This window comes from Myxine glutinosa, chromosome 3 (assembly GCF_964187855.1).
Source record: "Myxine glutinosa chromosome 3, kmMyxGlut1.1, whole genome shotgun sequence".
Classification (NCBI taxonomy): Eukaryota; Metazoa; Chordata; class Myxini; order Myxiniformes; family Myxinidae; genus Myxine; species Myxine glutinosa.
In genome coordinates, this window is record NC_136263.1 from 51,064,447 (window position 1) to 51,083,558 (window position 19,112).

At 46.4% G+C, this 19,112-nt stretch overlaps 1 protein-coding gene across 2 annotated transcripts in view; it reads left to right on the plus strand.

The window, feature by feature from the left end:
* Positions 1 to 19,112, plus strand: part of RNGTT (RNA guanylyltransferase and 5'-phosphatase) — a 139,025-nt gene that overhangs the window by 57,768 nt on the left and 62,145 nt on the right. For both annotated transcript variants that reach the window (XM_068110882.2, XM_068110883.2), the window contains exons 4-5: positions 18,203 to 18,291; positions 18,573 to 18,648. In XM_068110882.2, the coding sequence (XP_067966983.2) occupies positions 18,203 to 18,291; positions 18,573 to 18,648 (165 nt within the window). The remainder of the gene's footprint in view (positions 1 to 18,202; positions 18,292 to 18,572; positions 18,649 to 19,112) is intronic.

Consider the following 19,112-nt stretch of genomic DNA (forward strand, 5'->3'; position numbering starts at 1 on the left):
TTCTAGGAGTTCACGATAATCATCTCGTGGCTGCTGATCTTTCAAACACACAAGAACGTTTTTGCTTCCAACACAGTGTCTACAGATCCCATTGAAGCCTTCCTCTCTGAGAATTGATCGTGAAGAAACTTCCTGTCCTCGGGGTTGGTGATTATGGCCTCCGAATCTGCATGCCTAAGATCAAACGTCTTCTCCAAGGAGGCCTTGAAGGATGCTTCCTTTTTCTCTTGGGTCGCACCACCCCGCTTTGCACCTTTTTGGAGGCTCCTCCATTCTTCATATAGCCTCTCCAAACGATGGATGCAGTGCTGCTTCGTCGTTGTAGGTAGGTGAGCTTTTTCCCAGAACTTCACAACCTCTTCAATGGTGAGGGTTGCACTCTCCCGGGCAGTGCGATTCTCCTTCTTCAGGTGATGGAAAAACAGGACAAGAGATTGATGCACAGTCGGGAGCTTGGCACCTTTGATGGCATCTCCAGAAGTGGACCCAATGAGATACACATTATCCTGAGCCCGAGTTTTCAATGAAACACTGGTACTAGCACATGCCATAACTGCAAAATAAGCAAGAATGTGGGTAAAATCCTGTTAATTCTTACTCCACAGGGTCACTCTCTACAAAAGAGCCACAGTCAATAAGTTAGGCCTACATATTACACACTAAAAAAGCGTACCCCTGACCCCGGGAACCTGTACAAAACATGCATGAAAATTGCCCAGATAGTGATCATAGGAAGTCTCAAAACTGTATGTATAATATATTGCATATATATAATGTATAATGTGTATTTATGTATATTTATTATTTAATGTATATTTACTATATATTTATTTTTAATATTATATTTAATGTATATATATAATTATGTATTTATTTTGTGTATATACAGCCCAAAAAATGGGAATTCCTATTTTTGCATGGGGGAAAATTCATCACTGATGTGGCACCCCTAAATATTATTGGATTCCATTCAAATTTGGTGTGGTTGCCTTTGACACCAAAAGGAACAAAAATAGACCATGTCCCGGAGAAAATCTGCATTTTGATTTTTTGAAGCCCACCCTAATATATATATATATATATATATATATATATATATATATATATATATATATATATATATATATATTGTTGCGGATATGAGGACTGTATTTTTTTGATTGTGTGTATTATTATTATTGTTTATTCTGCGCCTCCTGCCTCCGGAGTTGTGTAAAGGTCAAAAGGGCGTCCCATAATTAGTCCAAAAGCATACACGTCAGCCAATCATAGAATACCCCTGTTCAGTAGCTTATATCTTATTATGTGTCTTAGAGTAAGGCTGTGTCTCCCATTAACTTAAATACTCCATTGCACCAAGTGAAAGAGATAGATTCCCTTCATTCCCATTCCCAAAACCTCCATTCCCCCTTTCGTCGATTGGCAATTACCTCCCCTCCAATTGCCGCCATTGACCACGAGGCAGGGTCGGAGAAGAAAGGCGTGTCTCCACCTCGTCATAGAGGGGAGGAGTGAGCCAGCCCCACTCGACCAACCATGAGCCAGGGGTTTGGCTTGAGAGGGCGGAGAGAGAACGTTTGGGGGAGGTTCGAAAAGGTTGAGGGGCGGGGCCTATATAACCCGCCGGCGGGGCGTTCCCAAGTGCAGACGAGAGGGAGTCCAAGCTGTTGAGACGAGAGGGAGTCCAAGCCGTTGAGACCAGGAGGGAGAGACAAGAGATGCGCTTTGAGTTGGGTCCAAGAGAGGCGCTTTGAGTTGAGGCCGAGAGAAGTCCAGAGTTGAGCTGCAGCTCGAGCCACCGAAACTGCATTTACTGCAACTCGAGCCACCGAAACTGCAGCCACAGCAGCGTGGGCCTGGACGGCAGTTTGGAGCAGGGCCGCGAAGGAACGGCGGCTGCCCAACGAGCCGATCGTGCTGCCGTACCCGTGGACCTTCCTCTCCCTCCAGCCATTCACCTCCTGCCAGTCCTATCATCATTCCCCGCGTGAGTCTGTCCTTGTTTGTTCTGTCCCTGGGTTAATTAAGACTGTAGGTAAGCTAGCGTTGCACTGTGTCTCTAATATCTTCTGTAAATTATTTTCTTATCTTTCCTTCTTCCTTGGTTATTTTGAGCCTGTAAATAGTAAATAAATTTAGTAGTATTTTCAACCCTTTTCTCGTCTTATTCCTTTTCCTCTTTGCATTCGGTCGCTTTAGAGTTTTCCCGATTGAATAGCGGTGGCGCGATCCGGCCAAAGTTTGGGGTAAATCGGGTTTTAGAGTCGGGGAATAACTGTTCGGTCGCGGAGCCTCCGCTCGGCAAATATAACATCTTTAACCGCGTCCGTAACAATTGGTGTCAGGGAGTGAGATACGAGGCCCGAAGCGCGCTTAACGCGCTCAAAATTACGAGCTGCTGAAAAATTGTGTTATAAAGAAAAACCCGAATTTTGAAATCGCGCCATGGCTGGTCAAGGCGATCGGATGCCGGTGGGTGAGCTAGAGATAGACGGGGTGGAATCGACCCAGGACCTCGGGGAAATGTATATGGAGGATGTGGTTGAGGGGGTATCAGACGCGCAAAATGGCGCTCTCGCGCACGAGGTATCAGGCGCGCAAAATGGCGCCTTTGCGCACACGGTTACAGCGGCACCAATTCTAGCCGCGCCCATGACCGTAGCAGCGCCGCTGGGGAATTCGGACCTTTTTATGTTCCAAATGGGGGCCCTTATGGACAGGCTAGAAGCAAAAATGGATGCTCAGGGTGAGCGAATGGGACAAATGGGGAACCGGATGGATGCTCAGAGTGAGCAAATGAGGGTAATGGGGGGCGAAATGGGGGGCAAAATGGGCGAAATGGGGGGCAAAATGGGAGAAATGGGGGAACGGCTAGAAGCTAAATTTGAGGGGTTAGACAACGGGATAAAAGAGGTAAAGAATGGGTTAACGGGGGTGGAAAATAGAATGGCTGCCCAGGAGAATCAGTTAGAGGGGGTGAAAAATGGGTTAATGGGGTTAGAAAATAGGATGGAAGACAAATTGCGGGAAATAGGGGAGCAATCCGCCCGGGAAATCGAACAGATGGGGAACCAGATAGAGGAGGTGAGAATCAGGGTAGAAACCAAACTGGATGCTCAGAGGGATGAATTGGGACAGATGAGGGTGGCATCTACAAAAGAGATGGAGGAGATGAAAGAGGAGATACGACGAGGTGTGAGTGAGGAGGTCTCGGGGGTACGCGAGGAGGTAAAGCGAGGCGAAAAGCGTATAGAGAAAGAGGTGAGGAATGGAACGGCTAGGTTACAAGGGGGAATAGAAGATCTGACAGAGGAGGTGGAACAGCTGACAGAGGGACAAACGGAGTTAGTGGAGCAGGTTCAAAGGAACACTGCGGTACTAGGAGGGTTAAAGGCGACACAAAAAGAAATTAAAAATGACTTGATAGCGACACAGAGGCAATGTCAGATGGTACGTGAGGGACTGACAATGAGGTTGGACGAGGTGACAGACGTAATGGAAACGAAGGACCGAGAGGTGAGGGCGCACATAGAGACGGTCAAGGTAGCCTTAGAGGACGAACTTGAGGAGACGCACCGGGAAATAAAAGAGGTGAAGCAAAAATTAGAGGAAGTGGAAGAAGAGGTGAGTGAAATTAAGAAGAGACGGACAGAAACTAAGAGAGAAATACAGGAGGAGGTGATGGAATATGTACAAGGTCGGTGCTCAACTCATGATGTGCTGCTCACTAACCAAATAAAGGGTTTGCAGGTGGCAAAGGAGGTGCGGAGACGAGGTGCCAAGGTGAGTGGCGATATACGTGGAAATGTATATGATGTGAGGGGAGCTTCAGTCGGCTTGGGGGTTGCTTTAGACCCGGGTGTTCGTGAGAGGCCGTTGGTGAAGTGTGCGACAGGTCTGGTGTGCAAAAAAAGAGGTGTGCGAGAATGTCCGACCATGGGGTGTGTGAGGAAAAAGTGCGCGCCGACCAGTGAGTGTGCTGTCGAGAGTGAGTCGGTCGTAGCGCGGGTGCGAGGGAGCACATGGAAGCGCGGTGTGGTGAGTGTTACGGAGGAAGTAACGAAAGAGTGTGCGCAAGAGGATGCGCGAGAAAGGTGTGTAACGGACAGGTGCATGGGGAAAGAGTGCGCTGTCAAGAGTGAAGGAGAATGCACGCCTGTGGTGAGAGTTACGGAGGAAGTAACGGGAGAGTGTGCACAAGAGTGTGCGCGAGAAAGGTGTGTAACGGACAGGTGCATGAGGAAAGAGTGCGCTGTCAAGAGTGGAGGTGAAAGTAGTGAGAGTGACACGGAACGTGAGTTGGTTGTGACAGGTGAGCGAGGATGTACACCTGGCATGGAAGGATGCACACCTGGAATGGTAGAGCGTGTGTGGGAATGCACACTTGAGTTGGTAGTGAGGCACGTGGTTGGGTGTGCGAGTGAGAGCACACCTGTGATTGTCACAGAGGAGGTGACCGAGAAGGGGGCGCGAAGAGGTGTGTTGGTGAGGTGTGCGACCGACGAGTGTGTGCAAAGGTGTTCGGTGGTCAGGTGTGTGACCAAGTCTGTGAGTGGAATGAGTGTACCTGGGTATGTAAGAAAAGGTGCAATGACCAAGAGCAGGGAGACAGCTGGATGTATGAGCAAGAAAGGGGTAGCGTATGCGTGTAAGCATGCAGGTGAGGCATCGACGGTAACCGGGTTAGCGGTTAGAGCGACTTATAGCCGAATCGGGCCCTAGGTGCGTGCCGGGCTTCGCGTGCCGCGAGGACCAGCGGGGATCCGAACCACGGCGGGTTCGGAAGGACCGCCGTACGTGATCCACGCTGGGCCGCGCTTGGAACGGCCGCGTCCGTGCTCCGCTAGGCAGAACGGGCAGACCGATAGAAAGGGTCGTCATGGCGCCCCCTTTTTGTTGAGGCGGTCCGGCAGGTCGAGATCGGGCAATTGGATGGCTCCACGCCGAGGTGGTGCGTGGGATCTCGGCCCGGGTAAGCGTCCTTCCCTGCACCGAGTGCCGGACGCATCCAGCCGCCGGCACCAAACAACCCGCATTCATTGCTCGGCTTTACGAAGCCGGGCTGTAGACGTGAATTGGCGCACCGAGAGGATCTAATAAGTAGACGGGTGATGAGGTTAGTGTTTTGGACCCAAAATTAGAAAAAGGCAAAATTTAATGATTGGAATAGAATTGGCAGTAAATAGAGAATTTTTGATTGGTTGGAATTTGGACGAGCAAAATTGATAGTGGGACCTCCCCGATGTGGTGGGATGGCAACTCTGTCATCCCTCACAGTGGGGGGGGGCAAAGGAGCACTAGCTTATGGGGTTGGTGGCAGTGAAAACTAGCCCGGGTGGGTTAGGATATTGTGTGTAGGGATCTAGAAGAGATTGACATTAGGTAACGTTAAGATTAGTTAGTGACAAGGATACCTGTAGTGGGGACGCAGGTAGATTAGTGTGGATGATAATGACGTGGTATGTGCTTAGTTTAAAGGGAAGACGGGGAGCACTAAGTTAGCAGGGTAACAGGTAGATCAGATGATGCCGTGTGAGTGTTGGAGGTGTATAGAAGTGTATTGTGAAAAGTGTGTGGTGAACAGGTGTGATTGCACGGGTGTGCAACTGAACAGGTGTGTGGAGCAGTGTATGAGTGAGTGAAGGTGATGGGTGTTGTGCTGACCAAATGGTCCAGGAAGGAAGGAGGGTGCAGGTGGCACCAGGTGTGAGTGCACAGGTGTGCACCAACAGGTGTGTGGAATACATGGAGTGTGGAATATATGGGGTATTGGAATGGATGGTCGTGGAGTGAGTATGGTGGAAGTTGTGGAGTGGAGTGGATGGTGCGAAGGTGTGAATGGGGGAAGAGTAGACCCCCATCACGAATACCCGGGGCGGGTAGTGTAAGTGTTAGGTAGAGGGTACAGGTAAATTGTGGTTGGATATTGGCATCTGTGGTGCGGGTGGAAGAATGATGTTTGGATGGGTGCATTAGTGTTGTGGAAATGGCTGGGCGTGTAGCCTGTTAGTGTGTGTAGTTGGTTTGGGCACTCCACCACTGTGAGGATGTCGGCCAGGTGAGGCCGCAGGTGGGCTCTGGGAGCCGGTAGTTGTGGATGGGAGCCGAGGATCCGGAGGACGGACCCGGGTAGCCCAGTGCCAGAGGGCACCAAGGGGTGACAGAGCCAGGAGGGGCCTTCCCCAGTTAGTTAGGTTAGGGTGAGGAGCTAGGTAAGCTCGGGTGGCAACTGCAGTGGTGGAGGTGTGCAGGTGGGTATACCTGCTGGGAGAGCTACACGTCACAGCCCAGAAATTGTGCAAGGGCACCGGGATATGAATCGGGGGAGTGAGACCCCAAATTGAGAAGCACCACAGCTTGGTCAATGGGAATTGGTTTTTAGAACCCATAGTGTAAGTTGGCCAATGGATTGGCAGGGAGAGACCCCGGGTAGTGTAAAGTGTTAAAGTCATTTAGAGGGTAGATAGGATGAAGGATCTCCTCGCACCATCTGCATCCACTCACCTGAGATGACATACCTCCACACCATGCCAGGTTGTTTAATTATTTTTTGATGCAAATGTTTTGGATTGTGAGACGCATCATGACGTGGGTGTGACATTGTGCTTTGTGTTCCATCTCTTCCTCCTTATGAGGATTGATGATGAATTGGGTGATGGCAAATTTTGGCTAGAGGGATTGTGGTGACGAATTTGGTGTAAGGGAAATATGGGGAAGACGTGACAGTAGTAACGAATTTGTAAATGTGTAGATTTTGTAAATATGGGGTAAGGACAAGGGTAGTGTAGGTGACAGGGGGGGGTGACGTACGGTAGGGACGAGCTTTCTCATTTCGCTCTCCGTACGCATTTCGCCTTGCATTGCCTTATTGATGTGTACCCTTGTGACCTTACCCCTCACTCATTTGTCTTCCCCCTTTTGTCTCCCACATGACCTGTGCGCCATTGGGCGCCGAGGGGAGCGTGCGTGAGTCGGCCATTGTGCGCCCGGAACTCTCAGAACCAGCTGTCTGCATCGATGCACCACATGATGGACCACATGTCTGTGGCCGAGCACCACTTATGGACCCCATGGGTTGGGGCATGGCCCCTCTGCTGGAACCGGCCATGAGGGCCCGAAATCTTGCTGGCGGACCTTGATCACAGGGCACCGATGCCCCACAGGTGAACCACACTAGTCGGCCCCTGTGGGCCATAAATAAATAAAAATGGACACGTTGGGTGCAAGTTTTAATACAAATAGGCCGCCAGCAAAGGAAAAGACAACATCTGGAAGAACAAATAATAATAGCCAGCAGAGGGAGCCGAAGAGCAAGAGATCACCTGCAGGGTTAGGGGTTGTTGAGTTTATTTTCATGCATTGAACACTGATGAACTGTGGTGACTGCACCGATTGGTGCTTGAGGGTGTGTTGGTGCGTTTTGGGTGCTTTCATGGTGCATTGATGCAGAGCAGACTGTCTCCCCCCCCCCAGAAAGAACAATTACAGGTCCTGGGTTAGTTTTGTAAATAAAAGCAGAGTCATTGTAAATAATGCTCCCCACCGTCAGTGTGTAGTTTGAAGACCATTCCGCAATTCGGTTAACTGTGGGCGTAAGTCTGTTAGGCAGGGTGCAATGGAGCAGCGGGAAACATTTATTTATGTTTTAAAACTGTCGCACTCAGGGTCAGGTTAAAAGTAGAGGGAACTACACCTACGTGTCACACTAAATAAAAAGTTGTAGGCCCGGGACGTGCCTAAGAGGAGGAGGGTGCAGTGTTGCGGATATGAGGACTGTATTTTTTTGATTGTGTGTATTATTATTATTGTTTATTCTGCGACTCCTGCCTCCGGAGTTGTGTAAAGGTCAAAAGGGCGTCCCATAATTAGTCCAAAAGCATACACGTCAGCCAATCATAGAATACCCCTGTTCAGGAGCTTATATCTTATTATGTGTCTTCGAGTAAGGCTGTGTCTCCCATTAACTTAAATACTCCATTGCACCAAGTGAAAGAGATAGATTCCCTTCATTCCCATTCCCAAAACCTCCATTCCCCCTTTCGTCGATTGGCAATTACCTCCCCTCCAATTGCCGCCATTGACCACGAGGCAGGGTCGGAGAAGAAAGGCGTGTCTCCACCTCGTCATAGAGGGGAGGAGTGAGCCAGCCCCACTCGACCAACCATGAGCCAGGGGTTTGGCTTGAGAGGGCGGAGAGAGAACGTTTGGGGGAGGTTCGAAAAGGTTGAGGGGCGGGGCCTATATAACCCGCCGGCGGGGCGTTCCCAAGTGCAGACGAGAGGGAGTCCAAGCCGTTGAGACAAGGAGGGAGAGACAAGAGATGCGCTTTGAGTTGGGTCCAAGAGAGGCGCTTTGAGTTGAGTCCGAGAGAAGTCCAGAGTTGAGCTGCAGCTCGAGCCACCGAAACTGCATTTACTGCAACTCGAGCCACCGAAACTGCAGCCACAGCAGCGTGGGCCTGGACGGCAGTTTGGAGCAGGGCCGCGAAGGAACGGCGGCTGCCCAACGAGCCGATCGTGCTGCCGTACCCGTGGACCTTCCTCTCCCTCCAGCCATTCACCTCCTGCCAGTCCTATCATCATTCCCCGCGTGAGTCTGTCCTTGTTTGTTCTGTCCCTGGGTTAATTAAGACTGTAGGTAAGCTAGCGTTGCACTGTGTCTCTAATATCTTCTGTAAATTATTTTCTTATCTTTCCTTCTTCCTTGGTTATTTTGAGCCTGTAAATAGTAAATAAATTTAGTAGTATTTTCAACCCTTTTCTCGTCTTATTCCTTTTCCTCTTTGCATTCGGTCGCTTTAGAGTTTTCCCGATTGAATAGCGGTGGCGCGATCCGGCCAAAGTTTGGGGTAAATCGGGTTTTAGAGTCGGGGAATAACTGTTCGGTCGCGGAGCCTCCGCTCGGCAAATATAACATCTTTAACCGCGTCCGTAACAATTGGTGTCAGGGAGTGAGATACGAGGCCCGAAGCGCGCTTAACGCGCTCAAAATTACGAGCTGCTGAAAAATTGTGTTTTAAAGAAATATATATATATATATATATATATATATATATATATATATATATATGTGTGTGTGTGTATATATATATATATATATATATATTGTGGTTTTGAGAACGCACACTCTTGTAAATAAATATGACATCATTAAAGGGTTAAAGGTTGCACCCCATAGTTAGGCCACAATCAACATGTAGGTCACCATAGGACTTCAGTTATTTCATTCGTATGTGTATAGGTGAGGCCATGTTTCCAATAGTTGAATCTGCGTTGTGTGAATCAAATAAGGAGTAGGCCCTTTCGTCCATTGTAACAGCCTCCCTCTCCAAGCCACGCCATTAAGCGCGCCCCTATAGTCTGTACCTCATGGCCCCTCCCAAGTGTTACGCGCCTCTGCCAGCAGCAGCCCCTTAGTGCTCGCTCAACGCCGCCATAAGCCACGAGGCAAGGCCCGAGAAAGGGGGCGGAACGCCAGGAAGAAGGTGTGGCCACGTCAACCCACCATCAGGGCATGGCCAGTTAGCGATAACCAGCCAACCAAGGCTGAAATGACATCGCCGACAGGCGTGGCTTTGGGGCTCGCGGAGTGATCGCTGGAGTTATAAAAGCGAACGCAAAGCCCTTTCACAAGATTTACTGGGAAACGCGCATTGCAAAAGGACTGATGAGATATACGGCGCGCTTGATGAGAGAACTTACCAGAGGACTGATGCAGTGGCGCTGATTAAAGGAGGACCTTATTAAAGGAGGACTTATCGGGAGAGCGCACCTTTGTGAAGAGATATACGGCCCGCTTGATGAGAGAACTGTCCAAGGCGTCGTCGTACGATTGGCGTTGTAAAGGACTGGTTGGAAATGCGCTGCGCAAAAGGACCTTGGAGAGAGGGGGGCATTTGGCACGAGTGTGCATTTATTACATACGCCATAGGACACCAGCTTCCCCCCGCTATATAATTGTCCGGTCGCGTTCCAACTACACGCGGAGCTGCCTGCCTGGACCGGAGCCGGGCTGGAGCCTGGACTCGCTGGTGACCTTCAACCATCTACAATCCCTGTGTGAGTGTGTACGTTTGTCCTGGGTATTAAGAATAAGACTGTCTAAGGCTGCCCTGTGTAACTTCTTCTTCCTCTTCCTATCCTGTACATTCTTTTCGTTTCCTCTTTTCTTTCTTTGTACATAATTAATAAACCAATCTTGTTCTTCCTATTTTCTGGGTTTCGTCTTATCCGATCACATCCGTCTTTTCTCGATTGGGTAAACGTGGCACGATTGGAACCGCCATAATCGGGTTTAGTCATTTGTTAACAGCTCGGATCGCGGATTGCTATCCGCTTGGCATTTTCCATCATATCTGTGGTTCGCACGGGAGTTATTCCCTCGTTTCCGTTCGTCGACGTACTAAGGGGGGGTTAAGCCCTGCTCCCCCTCAAACTCCGAGTCCACGAGGCCGCCAACCACACGACACTCGTGGTGGACGGATTGATAAGCAATTCCATCCGCCGAGCCCGCAGCTACGCGCGGAAGTGTTAACGGTCACGACCCGAGTACCTTCGATACACGCAGCTGTGAGAACGGGGACTGAACTCCGCACGAGTCACGCTGATACAGGACGCCAGAGCGGTTGTGCGTCGCGTAACTCGTGCCATTAACACTATCGAACCCGATCGAGCGGTTTTAATTCGGGGCGATGCTAGGTCAATGTGGAAAGGACGATGATGGCCAGGTTGGAAACCAAACACAGGATTTATTCACAATGCACAGTATTCACAGAAAAGGGACAAAGCGGAGAATCTTAGCGGCCTTTCCTAGGTTCCCAGACAAGGGCCCTCATTTGTTCAGGGAAGGGAAGGAAGAGGGTAATGCGCACAAAGCGCTGCCGCTTCGTGCCAGCTTGCCTGGACGGGCTCGTTGGACGGAAACCCCCAAGGATCGCTCCACCCCTGGACACCACAGCCGGAGATGTTCGCGGCAGGGGCGTTGATCAAGGACGTGCACGTAGCAGGAACCCGACAAGAAGAACAGCGTATCTCAGGAGCCCAGCAAGAGAGTGTCAGCCAGCATCTGCAAGTGAGCGTCAGCCTGCCAGAGAGAGTCTATATGCAGGAGCCTGTCGCGAGTCAGAGAGGGCGAGGCAGAGAGAGAGTCAGCCAGCATCTGCAAGAGAACGTCAGCCTGCCAGAGAGTCTATATGCAGGAGCCTGGTGCGAGTCAGAGAGAGCGTGAGGCAGAGAGAGAGAGAGAGCGGGGAGTCCAGGCCGGGTTTTATAGCCCCCCGACACCCCACTCGAACGTTCCACGGGGGTAAGGTTGAAATAGCACACGGCGATTTTTGGGCAGGCGGGCCTTCAATGCAAAACAGCTGTTCAGATATAAGCAGGATTATTAGGCCTTGCTGCAATGTGGCCAGGAGTGCTTACTTGTTCATGTGTGTGAGACTTGAATGACATTTATTGATGTTAATTTAAAAAAAATCCGAATTATCAATATAATTTACAACATGTTATCATAGCGAAGTTTCATCTTCTTCAGTTACAATACTGCATCTTTGCAACTACTTGGGTTTCAGAGATTATTCAACCCCATGATACATGTATTGGAACAATACAATCGTCATGATAACCTGGAAAATACAAAGGAAGTTCTGTGTTTCAGGTATTAAGAAAGTTCCCAAATCTGTATGATCTGCAGAATGGCTCATTCTAAGAAGTCTTTCAAAAAATTTCATTCAGAATGAATCGATCTAATAAGTTGTGCAATCAGGCTACTTGATTGCCATCATTACATTTCAAAGTTCCATGTTCATGTCCACAGGTTTTGGCTGTAATGTTGCAATAAGTGAACCTAAGTGACTGAAAATTTCTATCTTCTCGATAAAATCATCTTTTTTTTTTCTCCAATTTTTTTCATACAGAGCCGACGTTTGTGGAGGAGCTAGAACATATAATGGATCAGGATGAAACAGAACAAAACAAACAGCAGGAGGAGAGGTGGGAAACACAACAGCAGGGTTGAGGGACAAAATAGAGGGAGATTTCCAAGATATGGGATGTGAGGAAGAATGAGGACAAGGGGAGGGCACAGGGGTGGAAAATATGGATGCAGAAGCAAACTCTGAGGAAGGAAAGTTGGAAAGAGGTGGGCTTGGGGGGTAGAAATGATCATTATTTTGGATGGAGGATGATCTAAGATGGTAGTGAACAGCTGCCTTTAAAACCTGGAGGGAAGAATGGGATTGAAGAGGATGTGGAAGTTGATGGTGCAGGTGGAAGAAAAGAGGAACGCTTGAGTGAAGATGAGCAGTGATTCTGGATTTTTGGAGTTTCATGCAAAGGGTGTTGGTGGCAGACCTGTGTGTCCTGTAGAGAACTTGAGGGCACAAAGCACCGAAAGGGCACAGCATGTAAGACTAGAAAGGAAGCGGTGGAAGATGGAAGCCACCGACCTGTCTCCAGTGTGAAAGTGATAAGCCTGTAGACTCAGGTTCATCCCCGGAGATTCCAATGATCTTGAAGGCTTTGGCTTCCACGGCGTCAAGGTGAGGCAGGGGTGCCAGCCCAAAGTGGAGAGAGGTACTCCACATAGCTGCATTGAAGGCCTTGTAGGTGGATACAGGCATTGAAGGCCTTGTAGTTCAGGTGTGCAAAGGAACGACTTTGCAAGACAGAGGATGACCATTCGGCGACGGGCTTTGGAGGCCAACTTAGTAATGCGGTTTGCCCAAGAAAGATCATGGCTGATAGTGCGACCCACGAGTTTGAGACACTACTTCTTCAATAGGATTGTTAAACCTTGATAATCTCAATAATCAATTTTGGTTTCTTTTCTGCTGTGAAAGTAAGTAAAGTATTCCATGTTGCTTATACCACAGCCGTAGGTTGAGCAATTTAGTATTGCGATGATCCTGTTTGTTTTTCTGTTTATTTTATCTTTGTCAGCAGAATAACTGGATGATGAGGACAGCTAAAATACCGAATTTGCAAGAGAACTTCATATTGTGAATGTCTCTGAGAAGTTCAACTTTGAGCTCACAAGGAAAAATATAAATTGAATATTTGTACAGGACTATGTTTACTCCTGTCGTGACCATAGGTGAAGCTGAAGTTGTTTTTATCCACATTTTATCCACGCCCATGTCCTTTTCTCTCTCAAGACGGGGTGGGGTGTAAGGCGTCCTATGAACTCCCTAGCTTTTACTAAGGTTGACAGAGGTTATCTTTTCACCCTTGTCTGTCTTGTCTGTCTGTTTGTCTGCGAACAGGATATCTCAAAGTTGTGGACCGATTCGGACAAAATTTGGTGGATAGGTTGGGTGTGTGACAAGGACAAAACTATTTGATTTTGGTAAAGATCCAGATCTGATAATTTTTTCAAGTGATTTTTCACCATTGAGGGCTAAACATGATATACAGCACGATATCTCTAAAGGTTATGGACTGATTCAGACGAAACTAGGTGGATGAGTTGGCTAGGTGACAAGAACAAGCGAATTCTATTTTGGAGGTCTGGATCCAGATCCGGTCGATCAGTGGGATACAAAACGTAAACTGTTCAGCCTGGTGGAGATATGCACTGTTTACCATTCTAGTTCATTATGCCTCCCCCGATGAAGTCGCCGGGAGGCATTATGCTTTCAGGTTGTCCATCCGTGATAGGTTTTTGTTACCGCGATAACTTGAAAACGGCTGGAGGGATCTTAGTCAAACTTGGTGCATGGATGTATCATGAGGTAAAGATGAACTGATTCGATTTTAGGGTCCCAAGGTCAAGGGCCAAAGGTCAGAGGTCATGTTAGGTAAAAATCCTGTTTCCACTAACTTGTGAAACAGTGATGGGATTCTGACAAAATTTGGTACACTTATGTATAATGATGTAAAGATTAAGTGGTTAGATTTTGAGGTCAAAGGTCAAAGTCTGTAATAGGTCTATAACTTGAGAACGGCTGAATGGATTTACAGTATATCAAACTTGGTACAAGTATTATAATGATGTAATGATGTGGGCGGAGGCATATCGGTCGATGTCATGATGCTGAAGAGTGTTGTTCTAGTTTTGTTATGATTATTTTTCTCTGGCAATAATTAGCATTAATGCAGGATGTAGAACTTGTTTTTAAAAAAATGGAAGTGATAGTTTTAAAAAACGAAACGATACCAGCAACGAAACGATATCAGGAAACGATTCCAGCAAAGCTTCACAGATATTAATATACACCTTAATTTTGGTGTCGTCTCCTCATCGTTGAGTATATCAAAGCACAAAACAACCTTGACTTCTTTGCAGAGAAACATAACAGCGCAAGTCAGCACCTCCCTCGAGTGCATTCTTGTTCCAGCTGATTTCTTTCCTGCCTTGACTCCTATTTGCAGAATAGTTTGATTATTGGATCTTTATCTGGGGCACGTTCCTCTTTGAGATCGCACCTGATGAGTATGATGAATTTGGACAATTGCATCAATTTGAAATAGTCATTATTTCCATACTATGGGGAAGGAATTTGCTTTTCACAACTATCTTGCTTCTATTATCTTAACCAGCTATAGGCCTACTACTAGCATCTTTAACAGCCCAACTTATTTCCGTTACTTTTTGTTTTTTTCACCAGACACAAGGCATTTGAAGTTTTAATAAGTTTACTACAATAAGTTAACTATGTACTGTACTCACCGATGATGATAATGAAACTTGTTTGAGGAGGTGGAATCACTGAGATGATGAAGAGGCAGAATCGTCCACCTCTCCCTTGGATGATTCCTTCAGATATTTTTTATTGGGGAGCCTGTCTTCGAAAAAATACATCCAGTCTCTGTTGCACTGATTTTCTCTTTTTTTCTTGATACATCTCTTTATAGCACTTAATAATTGCATCACCAGTAATTGCTCTAGCCACTTTTGAGACACGCTCCTTTTGAGGACCGTCATCGCTGAAGATTTCAATGGCACTTTCAATAAGTTTGAAGGCTTCCGACATCCGCTTCGTCGTTAATTGGTGAGGAGGTTCATCTTCTTATGATAAATCCTTCTCCTCTTCTGCTCTCTTCATTTCAAGCTGAATCAGTTCATCATTAGTAAGTTCTTCGCCGTGTGATTGGAGAACTTGTGTGATGCCATCTTCTTCAACTTCTTCAAATCCTGCTTTCTTGGCTAGGCTTAGGATATCCTTCTTCACTGTAGGGACAGCATCAAATCCTTCAAAGTTATTCACACATTCAGGCCACCACTTCGACCATACGCCATTCATACAAGACTCGGTAACTTCAGCCCAGGACTCGCCGATGTTATCAATGCACTTCAGGATGTTGTAGCCGCACCAATATTCACGAATGCTCGGCTTCTCCTCTTCATCAGTTTCCCTGATCAGTTGGTTAAATGTACGGTGTAGGTAATAAGCTTTAAAAGATGCAATCGCACCTTGATCCATCGGTTGCAAAAGTCCCGTTGTGTTCAGAGGAAGGAAGACAACTTTGACATTATCTCACATATCATCAAGGTTGATTGGATATTGAATGGGCAGGTGCATTGGCGATCACTAACAAAATCTTGAAAGCAATGTTTTCCTTTGCGCAATAATCCTTCCATTCAGGGACTGCATGGACATTTAGCCTTTCAGTAAACAATGCTCCCGTAATCCATGCCTTCTTATTGGATTTCCAAAGAATGGGCAAATGATTCCTTGAAATGCCCTTGAATGCTCTTGAATTTTTGGAATGATAGACAGACAATGGCTTCATTTTCATACTGCCATTCGTATTACCACCAAGTAGTAATGTCAACCGGTCTTTGCCACCTTAAAACCAGGCGCAGTCTTTTCTTCCCGTGAAATATATGTGCGTTCAGGTATCCTCTTCCAACACAGGCCGGTTTAGTCAACGTTAAACACATGCTTCGGTGAATAACCACCTTCCTCAACTATTCGCTTAAAATACTCTGGGGAATTTTCCAGCTGCAATAGTATCCGCACTGGCCGCTTCACCGGACATTTTAATATTATGCCAATTAGCACGTCTCTTGTAATGTTCGAACCAGCCTCGGCTTGCAATGAAATTTAGTTTTGAGAAATTTCACCACCTTCACTCTTCAAATCATCAAGCTCTTTGCTTTCACTTGAATCACAAGGAAACTTGTGGGAATATTTATCTGATTCTGGTCAACAATCCAAACCGAGAGGAGCCGCTCCATGTTCTCCATCAAACTACTTCTGCTCCTACTAATCTTCGTCGCACTAATGGGTGTCACAGCTTGATCACTCGCATGAATCTTATCTGCATTCTTGCAAATTGTACGGACTGTAGTCGGCAGAAGCCTAAGTGTCAGGCCAATGTCCATGGCGCGGTCTCCTCCATCAAACCACCTTAATACATCGAGTTTTGTATTTAAGCTAATGCTTTTTCTGCTTTTCTTAGCACTACACTCACTTGCTGCATGCTTTGGACCCATCACACTAGTTATTTAGTGTAACAACAAAGTTTTTAGATGCCAAATTCACAACGTAAGAATGCCGTGCAGCAAAGTACAGTAGCTAATGTTCCTGACACTTTACGATGCGTGGCAAAGTAGTTTTCCCGACACTTTACGTTGCTTGGCAAAGTAAGTTTCCGACACTTTATGATGAAGTACTGTAATATGTATGGGTAGACGCCGTTATGACGAATAATTTTTTTTTTTTTTTTTTTTTTTTTTTTGTATACAAGATCGAGGCTCGTGAAAGAGCGAACATTAATCACACAGAAAGACAAACAGACACATAAAACAAATAACATCGGGAGCGGTAGACAAGATGGGGAGAGAGGGGGAAGGACACAAACACAACATTTGAGAGCAGGGACCGAGAGACATGGAGACATCGAGAGATCTGTGGGAGGGAGAGGGCTTTGGGGGGGAGGCATGTGAAGGGGGGGGGGGGGTGTTATGCACGATGTTAAACGAAAACATGCGCTAATTAATATAACTTAATAACGAAACGACGTAATGCGGTACGACGTTAAGCGGGGGTTGCCTGTATACCAAAGCAGGCCTCACACATTACAGGAACTCAGGATAATGTTCGTGTAGAAGTAGCCAGTATATTCCCAAGCAATGAGAATAATGGCCATCAATATTTTTATTAAAAATATTTTCTGTTCCTGCATTGCTTCTGGCAGACATTCTCTTCAATACCGAAACTTAGCTGTTACAAGATTTGAGACAACACGCACTGTAATTTGATTTGTAAGCCCTTGAGGATTATTTGTGCAACACAACATTACCTTGTGGAAAATTAATGCAGAAATAACAAAAAGTTTTACAATGCTCCATGCGCCTCACCACACGTCGCTTCAGAGGGATAGGCATCTTTGACCATGCCTGCTTTCTCAGGGAGTGAGGGATGGTGGGAGTGGTGGGGGTTAGTGGTGGTGATGGTGTATTGGAGGTTGGGGGAGGGGATGGTGGAGGGGGGATGGAGTGGATGGTGGGGGAGGTCAGCTAAATATATTTTGTGCTCTGATTGAATATATACTGTAAATCAGAAATCGGAACCCAACACTTATAAATAAAAAGGGACTGAGCACAAATTTATATTTATTTAAAATTATCATTTGGAGCTAGAAGGGAAGGTCAATCCAAATTTATTAAAAAAACTGGATGAGAAAGTTGAACTACCAGCCTCACAGAGCAGATGTGCCCCCAATACACCACCTCCCTTAGATTTCCGGCCGAGTTTTTACGTCATATATTTTCTTTTGCCCATATGATGATCTCGATTAATTAAGTCAAAGTAACAAAAAAAGTAGCGCTGATGAATACGGATAAGTCACAAATGTGTTTCTTAGCTTAGTTTTAGATATATAAACAACATAATGGAATTGTAAAAGAAATTGAAGAAGAAGAATACGGTTTGGTCACAAATATTCACACAAACAAACATAACCACATACGTTTGCTCTATTATAATACGATGTCAGCCTTGTAACAGCCTTATTGGTGATTATGTTGATAATGGGAATCGGATACAATATGTATGTTGAGCCAATGGGTTTTCTTGTGTAAACCTTTCTTTGATACTTTTGATGTTTCTTTGATATGGTCTCAAGGAAGTGCATACTCTGTTACCAACATGGGCATTGCAAGCAGCAACCTTTCAAAGTGGTGTTTGACCTTTGCAAGTTACTTCGACGTTCTTGCATGAGTGGCATTGCTCATCTGTTTGGCTTGCCCTCTGCAGGCATGGAGAATGCCCGTCGACAGAGCAAACCGAGGCTTTCATTCGCTTTTGCTCAAACTACATCAAGAAGAATCCCCTGAAGATCATTGGTAAGAATGATGGGAAAATGAGGGTCTGTTATCAGCAGGTTAGGAACAACACTTTATTATGGTGTTTACCACTACACCTGCATGTTGTGCATTTTGAACATCATCTCTTGTCATTTTTTTTGTTGTTGTTTGTAATGGATGATGGTTTGCCACACTTTACATTCATTAGCAAGGATGATGGTTACAATGTTTAAGGCAGTGTAGGTATGCACGATTGATTTGCCGCTATTTATTGGAATTTCTGTGTATCCTGTATCACTTTTTTTTCTTTTCTTCGTTAGGCGTGCACTGCACTCACGGATTCAACCGCACAGGCTTTCTCATAAGTGCCTACCTGGTACTTGAGGAAGACTGGAGGTGAGTCGTCAGTAAATTTGAATTAAGCTTTGGGATCAAAGGAAACAACTTGAGAGGGAGATATAGATTGTGCTATTGTCATAGTCTGTGTTCTTTTTACGATGCTAGTATACTGTTAGCCAGAGGCCCTTCATCACATCTTTTCGACGGGCAATTCTGCTTTTCGGCAGCCTGAAATTATTGCTGAACTTAAACTTTACCCTCCTTCCTCCCCAGGGGAAGACAGTGAGAAGTACCATATTTCATAAATAAGTCGATAAGTACCCATCTGTATTTCCTTCATTCCTAAATAAGTCGATTTCAAGGAAAAGACTAAGCTGGATCAACTATGTACGGTAGTCAGCAAAACTATTAGTCAGAACAATAAAGGTGTTAATTCCTCCCTAACACTCAAAACCTCATCGCTGCCTATACGTCGCTGCCTAGGTACTTCCAGGGTCATGCTTATTACTGAGCTGTTTTGT